This window comes from Talpa europaea, assembly GCF_964194135.1.
Source record: "Talpa europaea genome assembly, chromosome: 12".
In the NCBI taxonomy this organism is placed as follows: Eukaryota; Metazoa; Chordata; class Mammalia; order Eulipotyphla; family Talpidae; genus Talpa; species Talpa europaea.
This window is the reverse complement of record NC_140079.1, coordinates 37,638,653-37,649,630: the sequence shown is the minus strand read 5'-3', so window position 1 is coordinate 37,649,630 and position 10,978 is coordinate 37,638,653. Positions and strand designations below refer to the sequence as shown.

Sequence of the window (10,978 nt, the reverse complement as noted above, 5' to 3'; positions counted from 1 at the left end):
TACAAACAAGTTTATTCTGTTGAATTGAATTTTGAACTTGATTAAACAAAAAAGTATAGGTTGGGATATGGAATATTCTTAAGTGACATGACCCCCCAATTTCATGGTTGGACTCTCCCTCCCACAGACATGCAAGCAGGAAAAATAGGGTCACTGTTAACTTCCTATGGCTGCCACCTTAGAAGTGGTCATCTGGGGAGGATGGTGTTATGTTTTTCAGGCCATTCCTGCTGGGAGAGACTCTCTTAATGTATTTGAATTGATATGGAAAAACGGTGAGTGGCAGCTTGGAAAAAAACCTTGATAGTGTCATTTTAATGACTTTACCAAGTGATACTATGTTAAAGAAAGCTTAACAGCAATATCCTCAGGGTATAAAAAATTAAATTTTGAGTAGGTAAGGTCTCAAATTTCTCCCCTCAACAAACTTTGATAAATTCTATTTACTTGTTGGAGTGATCAGCTATTTATTTTGTGAATGGTGTAAGATTTCATTCTTTTGCTTGTGAATATTGATTTTCCTATCTGTTGAAGAGACTAACTTTTCCCCATTGAGTATTTTTGACTCATTTGTCAAATATTTATTAACTAGATATGTGTGGGTTTATTTCTAGGCTCTTGATTCTGTTTTATTGACCTATATGTCTGTTTTATGTCACATTATTTGATATTGTTTAGATTTTTATAACTTTGTAGTATAGTTTAAAATCAGGACATGTGACTTCTCAGCATTACCTTGCCTTCTCAGTCTTTTGTGGTTTCATCTGAATTTTATACGTTTTTTCTGTTTCCACAAAAATTTGCTATCATATTTCGAAGGAAAAACAGTTCATCTATAGATGACTTTAAAGAGTGTGTATATATTAACAATATTAATAATTCTAATCCTTAAACACAGAATATCTTCCAAAAACAAGTTCTGTTGTATTTTTCCAGGTAAAATATCCATTTCCCAACCTTTTTCATCTAATCTCTATGGAGACAATGTGAAATCCCCCAAATTTGAAATAATTGATATTACCATATAATTCCTGAATGCTTTTGATATCATCCCGTGAAAGCTTGAAATCGTCCAAGTTTTCATCTTCATAAGTTGGGTACATCAAGGAATTTGGGTCAGAAGAATGACTCAGACCCAAAGAATGGCCAAGTTCATGAGTTGCAACATATAGTAAGTTAATTCCTAAAATTAAAGAGTGATATTCAGTAACTATAAAAACAATTATGTAAATAACATATACTAATAAAAGATAAAGTACCTATAAAAATACCAACTCTTGGGCCTCCCCGGTGGCGCAACTGGTTGAGTGCAGTACTGTGAAGCTGTCCGCAGCCTCTGCGGCACTGGTTCGATTCCCAGCCTGCCGGGGAGATTTCCACATGGCACGGCAGACCTCTCCTGTCTTACCCGCTGCTCCCCTCAGCAGTGTATTTCGGTCCTTCTGCCTCTTCTGCTCCCCATTCTGTCTCTGGTGGATTCTCTTGCCCTCCTGCGCCTCTGGCCTGTACCCCAGTGCTTGTATAAATAAATAAATCTTAAAAAAAAAAACTTCAAATCCTTTCTAGTTTATTTATTTGTTTCTTAGTTGTTGCAAAGGGGGGAGGATTTGGAAAGAGAATCAAAGTGTTTTAATCATCCCACTTCTGCTTTTTTTTTTTTTAAAGTAATGTTTTCTACCTCTTCGTTTCTTAAGGAATCATCAAATAGGGCCACCCCGGTGATGCAGCGCGTTGTGCACAGTGCTGTGAAGATGTCTGCAGCCTCTGCAGCACTGGTTCAATTCCCAGCGGGCTGGGGAGAATCCCACATGATGAGGCAGACTTCTCCTGTCTCACCCGCTGCTCCCCTCAGCAGCGCTTTTGGTCCGACTGTCTGCCTGTTCTGCTTTCCGCTCTGCCTCTGGTGAATCCTCTCACCCTCCCGCGACTCTGGCCTGTACCCCAGCTCTTGTATAAATAAAATAAATCTTTAAAAAAAAAGAATCATCAGATAGCAATATTTTGTAGTCGAAAGCAAAGGCTTTATATGTCATAAGATCTGGGTCTGATATATAGAACTGCTGCTTACTAGCTAGAGCATTCTAGACAAATTAATTGTATTATTGAGTCTCTGTTCCTCATTTGTTAAACAGGGATGATTCCTACCTTCCAGATTTGTCATAATCATTTCTTCTGCAATATCTTAAAAGTATCAACTATTCAGTAAGTGATAGTGAGTTTGAGTGTCAGGAGAGAGAATATTGACTTTGAGGAAGCAAAGTCAGAAAGGCGAGCTCTCCAGGCAATGCTGGTTTTTGTTTTTGACTCTTTAATTGGATTTCCTCAATCATTTTCTGTCCCTCAGATTTATAGAAAGGCTTTGAAAATAAGGGAGAGAGTGTGAATCTATGAGTTTGAGGAGCGGCCAGTAGTAATTGTGTTGCATTCATTAAAGGAAGTTGTCTTTGGCCAACTTGAATGGGAAGAAAGGAGAATGAAAAGGGTTTGCAAAATGTGAAAGGGAGGTTTTGTCAGGATTTTTACAGGTTAGATTTTCACAGAAAGACATCACTATGGTGGTAAATTCCAAATACCAAACACAAGTACTAATTTTCCTTTCAGGGTCTGTTAGTAGTATCTTTGTTTTTTGTTTTCAGAATTGTCTCCAATTAGAATTATTTATACCAGGGATTCCCTCCATTAGTTTTCTGATGTCTCTATAATTTGCTGCCATGTAAGAAAATGAGTATAACAGACTGGGTTATGATATGGATTGTTTAATCTCAGAATTGTCATGGCTCTTCTCTCTCTAATTAAAAAACTTACTTTGGGGAAATACAAAGACAGCACTATACTTTTTTTAGTTACTATAATTTGTTGAATTATTAATACATCCCAAGTAAATAGTCTCTCATTTAATTCAACCAACAGTCTTGGGAGGTGGAAGTATTTATAGTTTCCACTTCATAAATGAGAAAACTGAGGCTCAGAGGAATTCAATAACTTGACCACTGGCACACAGCTAGTAACCGGTAGAGGGAAAACAAAGTGCACCAATGTGGCTTGATTTGGAGCTACTGTTTTCGCACAACTGACACTCGAATAACATGGGTTTGAACTGCTAGGGTCCACTCAACAAAGACTTTTTTTCACTTAATACGTAAATATATTTTCTCTTCCTTATGATTTTCTTAATAGCACTTTCTTTTCCCTAGTTTTCTGTGTTGTAAGAACACTGTACATAGAACATAAGCATACAAAATATGTGTTAATCGACCCTTTATGTTACTGGTAAGGTTTCCAGTCAACAGTAGTTAGGTTTTAAGGAGTCCAAATTTATACTTGGAAATTTTTTGACAGCTTGGAGGTTGGCACCCCTAATTCTCTGTTGGTCAACTATATATGTAGCATTAAATGAAAGAATGCATTTAAAACACAGTACCAAAAAAAAAAAAAATACAGTACAGCGGCTGGCAGTTAGCAAAAGCTGGATAATTATTACTAATTAAGGCAATTTTCAAATTAAAGTTGGTTCAAGAAGTTTGAGATTCTCCAGAGGAAATTCAGTGGGATAAGAAATGCTGTACCTGAGGTTCTGCCGCTAGTCCAGCGCTCATCCTCATCAAAGTGCACATCTCCTCCCAAGCCTGGGCCCGGGTAATAGGCGTGGGCCAGCGTGTTTCCTGGTCCATCAAAAGGATACAGGTCTCCGTGTTCTGAATGAAAACAGGATGATGGCGCCCACTGTCTGAATTTACCTCCAGTTACTTTACCTTTTGTTTCTATGATTACTGAAAGATCTGTATGGTCCAAGCAGCCAGCTTTGTTGTCCCCAGCAGCCAGCTGCATATATGGGGTGCTTTGGGTGTCGCTTTGCTACTGGCACTATTTCTTTCCTTGAAGTTCCACTCATTGATGATAATTACCATATGTTGAATGCTTCCTGGATGTGGAATTTTAATACATTCCCATATAACTTATGGTTGCATTTATGCTGAATTTGATTGCTTTGTTTGGCCAGATAGTGGCAGGATAGAGAATGACTGAGTGCTGTGCACTAGCTAGTATCATTTTTCTTAAAACCCTAGCTTACTGTTTGTGAGTATAGTAGACAGTCTCTGTACTGGAGATTGATGGTTCAGTTATCATTGAATTGATAATGCTTTTAGTTATGATGCAGAGCTATGGCTTTTCACATTGGTATCAGGCTATATCCTGTTTATCCAGTTCGTGAAGAACAGGGGGCCATGGTCAGTGCATTTTGAGCATTTTCCTTAGTATTGTTCATATTGCGGCTGAAGTTCATATTTCAGCTAAATTCACAGCACCCAGGCAGTTCAATACTAGAACAGACCAAAATAATTAGTATTTTTCCTGTAAGTTTGCATCATGAAGCACTAGCAGTTAATAGCAATTCATGGTTATATCTCCTTAAGTACTTTAATAGGAGACTTCTCTACTTTCTACTCTGTGACTACCCAATGAGTATTTGTCACAGGCTACAGGGGCTGGCCCATTTCTTGGAGACCACTTGAGGCTTTTGGTGTTGGAACCCTTTCTCCTGGTTTTATGTTGATGTTAGTTAGGCATGTTTTAAATTGTCCCATGATAGATTATCTGTCTACCTACCTACCTACCTATCTGCGTAACTACTACAAAAGAGGATCTAGCAATCATTTTCAATAAAGGTCCAGATAATAAGCTAGTATTTGTGGGTTTGATGGTCACTGTCACAATTACTCATTTCTGCATTGTAGCCCCAAAGCCCTCACAGACAATAGGTAACTGAAAAGCCATGACTAAGTTTTAATAAGTATTTTTTAATAAATATATTATTGTGGATTTTCTTCATAGACTATAGTTTGCTATCTTCTGCTATAAAAAGGGACACTATATTAAGAGACTAGAAAAAATGTGTAATACCACTCTGTGTGCATTTACTTATATATATGTGTGTATACATATATACGCACATAAAAATATTTAAAAACCTAAAACAAAGTGGACAATATAAACAAAATAACACAGAAGGTAAGCCTGCGGGAATCTTCCTTACCTCTTCTTACAAAACTCATCTTGATATCAGCAATTCCCCATTTCACTCTCCTGAAGCTCAGTGGGACCTCTTTGCTCCACATCTTGAAGGCCTTTTCTATTAACTGATTGACTGTGACATATGGTAAGTCTGCAGTATATGATGCAAGCCTGGAAGCAAACAAGATAACAATGTCTGTCCTGTTAAGAAGAGGGTTTTATTATTTTTGCCAAATGAGCCAAAGCAAAACTAACCTGTAGGTAATTACTTTGGAATTCCATTTTGGTCTCTGTGTACCTGTACCTGCAACATCTGGCATTCCACATCTGGGCTTATTCATGATTTCTAGGATATGGGAGTTTAGGGTTCCAGTTATAGGCAGGCGGAAGAATATTTGCATTTCCTTGAGTTTTGCTTCTAAATTGTTGGCATTCTTTGTTTTTGAGTCAGCTGAGTAAAATCTCTTGAGGTAATTCTATGGGGAAAAGAGTAATTGATCTGTAATTTTTGTTTATTGTCTTCTTTTATATCAGAACTTTGTATATCTTTGCCTATGATTCCTGTGGATCTGAATAGTGGTTTGAAGACAGAAGTTACATAGCCACAAACTTAAATAAGTGTGCATTAGTGAGGAGAAAATTTAACACTTATAATGAAGTATTGCCATTCTATTTAATGAGAAAAAGAGAAGAATCCTTCTTTTTCTCTTTCATGCCATTAAATGTTTTGAGTAGACCTCTGCACACTTTTAAAACATGCATTTGTTTTTAACAGTCACTCAGAAAAAGTGCCCGGTGTGTCCTCAAAGGCACAACTGACATCTTCCCTCATCATCAGAGGCCCAGTGGGGCAGTTGAAGTTGCCCAGACCCATCTAAGATTGCCTGGAGTTGAGGTCTCCTCAGAAAGATTACAAAATCTATTTAGTTTCATGTAAATAATCTCCAGGTGAAGAAATCAAAGCTCAAGGCAACTAAATGATTTTCCAGGATCACACTTTAAATTAGTAGCAGATTGGTCCTGATGTCCTAATTATTGGTTCTGCGCTCTTCCCACTGTAAAATCTCTAGTAAAACTTATTTCATGAGCCTGCAGGATAAAGCAGGTCTTCCAGGTCTATTCATGTGCAATTAGCTCCCCGGAAATTTCTTAAAGGACTCTAACCCCTGAATTATGAGGATGGCTATCCAACAGCCTTAAAGAGGAAAAAAAAAACAACACAAAACAAAAAAACCTGTTGCAAGAAATACTAGCAGCAGCCTCACAGGAATGTTTATTAAGTTCTTACAAATGGCAGGTTCTTTACCAGAGGCTATACATACTCATCTCATTTAAGCTTCAGAACCACCCTATGCAGTAGAAACAACATTGTTATTTCTATTCACATAGGGTGAAACATGTGAAGGGAGAAGGGAGATAATTTGCCTCAGGTCACACTCTCAGTAACTAGAAGAGACAGTTGGACTTGTATTCTAATTGCAAAGCCCATTTCATTAGAAAAATGTACAGGGCTGTGATGCAGGATAGAATTGTTGAAAGGATTCAAACATTGGCTCACTCACTTACTGTCTAGTTTGGAGCAGGTAGTGATGATGCCTTGTCTCAGAACCTCGCAGGAGTTTGCACTTGATGTAAATCACCTCAGAAATACTGTGCTCTCTCTTCCTGTTACCAATGACTGTTTCATTCACAATAATAACTGCTTATTGTTCATCCATGATAATTAGTAATTAACCACTTATTTAAAAACAGCTCCTCTCATCCCTTCTAGAGCAACAGACTTTACAAAAGCACTCTCTGGAGAAATATCTCTGCATTCTTGAGATAAACTTTCCTACCTTCCATTAAACCTAGTTAACTTTCCTGTAGTTTACTGACAATGTGCAAGCTAAGTAAAGGGACTAACCACTCTTGCAAGTGTACTCCTGGGGAACCCATTAGGTGAAACCATATGAAATTGCTGTTGTGGAGGTTTAAAAAAAAACAAATATCAGTAATTTCATGTGGTTCAATCTAACATCACTGGAATTTCTAAAAGTCAAAATGAAACAAAACTCCTTTCTTATGCATACAGCTTATATTTACAAACAATAGTTAGGAGTAAACATCCCCTTATTTTACCAAATAATAATATACACTCATTTGGCTATGTATTAAATAGTATATTGGAATGATAGTATTTCTGAAACTTGTCCTTGATGCCTATCTCTACCACTAACAAGCATGCAAATCAGCTGAACTTTGATTTCTTTTTTTTCCCAGGATGGATCTGAGCGTCAATGATACAATGTATTCGAATGAAGCACTTGACACGCCAGTTGTTCCATACATGATAGTGGTAATATTATCCCTTCATTTATTCACTAGAATAATCCTGAGAAGTATACAACATATAGTATTACTATTTCCATTGGACATAAAAGAAAACAAGTTAGACCATAGCTTATACATCAGATGGCTTGCAGGTGGGAGAGCTGTAACTTCCACCCTTGCTTTTTTGATTTCAAGTGTCTCCTTTCACAACTGGCCCTCATCTTAAGAGGCAGCACTCTGCTCTTTGTGAAAAGAATCTCAAGTTACTTTAAGTAATAAAATCAGTAACAATTTCAACTTGGACTATGAAGGATGTTTTCTGTACTCTGTTAAGAGCTTCCCCACACCCCCATTTGATTGATACCATTGTTATCTTCAAATTTCAGGTTAGGAAATGAAGCTCAGAGAAAGCTGAATAATGCCTGCCTATGTACATGTAGATGGTGAGCAGAGGAGTTTGAATTTGAACCTGGTTCGGGCAGGCTCTAAAGTCTGCTCCTAGCAGTTACCTGATTAAAACATACATTGCTTTTATAATGAGAAAAAACTATCAAGGTGAGAAACAGATTTCTTAATGCTAATGGTGAGACTGGGGGACCCCAGGTGAGTAGGTCCATGACATACCTGAGCCTGTTCCCACTGCGACTCACTCCAGCCTCCTCGGCTTTGGGGCAGTGGCAGGGCCAGGCTGCTGGGCAGCAGACACACAGCACACAGTGCAGCCACTTGCATAGCTGCCATCCAGAGACAATTGTTCTTAGATCTAGGGTTGGTGTGGTGTTCTTTGCCAGAGGCAGAGATTTATATAACTTCTCAGTACTGCCTGTGAAATAGATGACTCATGGCATTGTTTTCTTTTTTTCAGTGTCTACAGAACTTTAAAAGTGTGTGTTACTTTTCACTAATGATAACAAGGAAGTCTTTTGTCCTTATTGGCAGAAAGAACCCAATGTATTTATCTTTCAAAGGATTCCCCTGCCTTGTGTGCTGTATAAATTTAATCCATGAGAAAACACATTTTACTTGCCACAATAAAATTACCATTCAGACATGTCTTCTCAATGAGTGATGGGGCACATCATTCAGCACATTATTGTCCCATGTATCTTAAATTTTAAAAAATGAAAATGCATAGAAAAATGAATAAAACATACAAATAATTATTGAGCAATATATAAATAATCATTAAACATTCTGTGATAGTTAGCAAAGGCTGGGAAGAGAACACTGCATCATCCTGTGGTTCTTTATTGAATGGTGTAATGGAAATGCTGTACTGTGATTGGGGCTGTGGCCAGACAGGACCTGTACTCCATTTCCTCACCTTCCTGGTACCCTTGTGCAGCACCGAGAAAAAATTTTAAATACAAATAAAAACTCCCTGTGATCATAGAGAATGACGTTCAATTCTGTTTTCTAATCATTGTAATTGCATGTTCCCATGTTTACTTTGATTCTATGGCTTAAATGCAGGGATGCATCATGCCACAGAGATTGGAGAAACAGATTGTGCTAGAGTGAGCGTGAACTTTCTACAGGTGTGCATGTAGCCGAGTCCTCTTTTGTCTGAGGGGAAATGTGTAGCTAGAAGCTCTCCAAATTAATGTCCCTATGGACACAATACCTGTTCAAGATAGATGATGAAAACATGCTAACTTGAAGTACTCCTACATATTATTAAAATTCAACAGTAACCAGCATTTGTTTAGGACATAGGTGAATGCTTGCTGTTTGGAAGAGGAATAGCTTGCAAATGATAGTATTTAGGATTTCTGGCATGTAATGATAATAAAACTGAGTTTAACTTAATCTGCAAAGATGAAATAATTCATCCAAGAACAAACACTGACGTCATTAGAAGACCAGAACTAGAATGCAGATTTCTTGTTCCCTATCACCGGGGAAGATGGGTCACATTACAACATGAGGTAAGTCCACAGGACTTTAGAAAGGGAAACAAAAATGAATTGTTTTCATCTAATACCAATGATCAACTCATTGTTCATAATGAACTAGGCATGGGGCTCAGTGCTTCAGCTAAAGGAACTCGTTTATTTCTTACAACAATTCTGTTATTATGATTCCTGTCAGCCGGATGAGAAAACTGAGACTGAAAAGAAAATAATCTTCCCCAGATCACTCAACAATTGCTAGCCTGATCACAGACCCCACAGACAAGTGTGTTATTAGTAAGATCTGTGTCACCAGAAAGGTCAAGGGGGAGATAGCACACTGAACTTGGGCGGCAGGCCCCAACACACTCTCCTCCCACGTCCACCCACGTAGCAATTCACCTTTTCACTAGGATCTGGGGGTGTCTGCTGCATCCGAGTTCTATATAGTTTCAACTTTGACCACCTGTGGGATGGCAGGTATAATATCTAAATGCCATTGCTTGTTGAGTAATGGGTGAGTGTGGGGCAAATGTCACCCAGGATCCTTTCAACCCCTGTAATGATAGCAGGTAGGTGAGAGCAGTTGAAAAAAATCCCTGTTTGTGTCTGGACTGTTCTCAGGTTGTTGGGAAGACTATGACGCTGCTGTGTCTCAGGTCACAAGGCGCAAACCCACAGTCTGCCTCCCCGTATGCTGCCCTACTTGCTGGTTCTCACTCACGACTGTGATGGTGGCCTGCAAACCTTGCCCTCCTTCATGGTGTTAACTGAAATAAAAGTCTCAATGATAGACAAAGAGTTTATTAGAAAAATCAAGGTGAGGATTAGAACCTGGCAAACTTTGGCAGATTTTACTCTGAGAACTGCTCTGACTACCCCAAATTTGAGTTCAGTTTATATAGCTTCTTACAGAGTAGCATAGTTGTAGAAAAAGTAAAGGAACAGTGAGTCATTGATCATAGAAATGTCATTATTCTTGACGGGGCATCCAGTTTTTAGTTATAGGTCTAGGTCTTTCAATTTCCTGTTATCTTCACCTAAAGGAGTATCAGTGCTATTTATGGGCAAAGGAGGGCAAATGCTAGGGTTTAATAATTTTCCTGACTTCTGAAGAATGTGCTGTGGAAATACAAAGGCTAGGTGCCCATTGTTACAATCTTCTTAACTGGTTCCTTGGTCATCAGTAGTGGGTGAAATGTTGGTTTACCTACAGACATCAGATTATTACAAGGCGGGTTCACAGCACAGGACAGAGCTATGATGGCTGTAGATGGCTGTGCTTTCTTGCCTGCTAGACCAGGGGTGAGGGGAGGGTGGGAGGCAGTCCCACATCATTTGTAATATGTTTACAATAGGAATCTTGAAGCTAATAATTTTCAGCATTTTTGTGATGATTGTTAAAAACGTATCTGTTCTCTCTACCCTGGGGGAGCAGAACAATACAAATAGATTTCTGCAAAGAATAAGTCAAATACTTCAATAGATGAACAGGCTACAAAGACACCCAATAAACACATGCTGACATACTTACTGCTGCATTTGTTTTTCACTTCTTTCTTGCTTGGAAGCTGCCTTCACATTCCATTGTCCCATTTATGTTCCCTCATTTGAAGTAGTTTTTGGTGGACTTGGGCTAAGAGGCAAATGCTCATAGGTAGGAAGGCTGCACCCCTCAGTTATGCTGATTGTTAACTCCCAAGACCATTCTTACAATTGAACTCTTGGAATAGAGGTGGTGAACAAAAAAATTCTCACAC

General features: G+C 38.4%; 1 protein-coding gene across 1 annotated transcript; it reads right to left on the bottom strand.

The window, feature by feature from the left end:
• Positions 1–962: 962 nt before the first annotated feature.
• MMP7 (matrix metallopeptidase 7) lies at positions 963–8,058 on the bottom strand (the record flags this gene model as incomplete). The annotated part of the gene is made up of 5 exons (XM_084249952.1): positions 963–1,183; positions 3,567–3,695; positions 5,036–5,184; positions 5,269–5,489; positions 7,951–8,058. 5 exons carry the CDS (start codon positions 8,056–8,058, stop codon positions 963–965), a joined length of 828 nt encoding a protein of 275 aa, XP_084106078.1.
• Between the last annotated feature and the right edge of the window lie 2,920 nt (positions 8,059–10,978).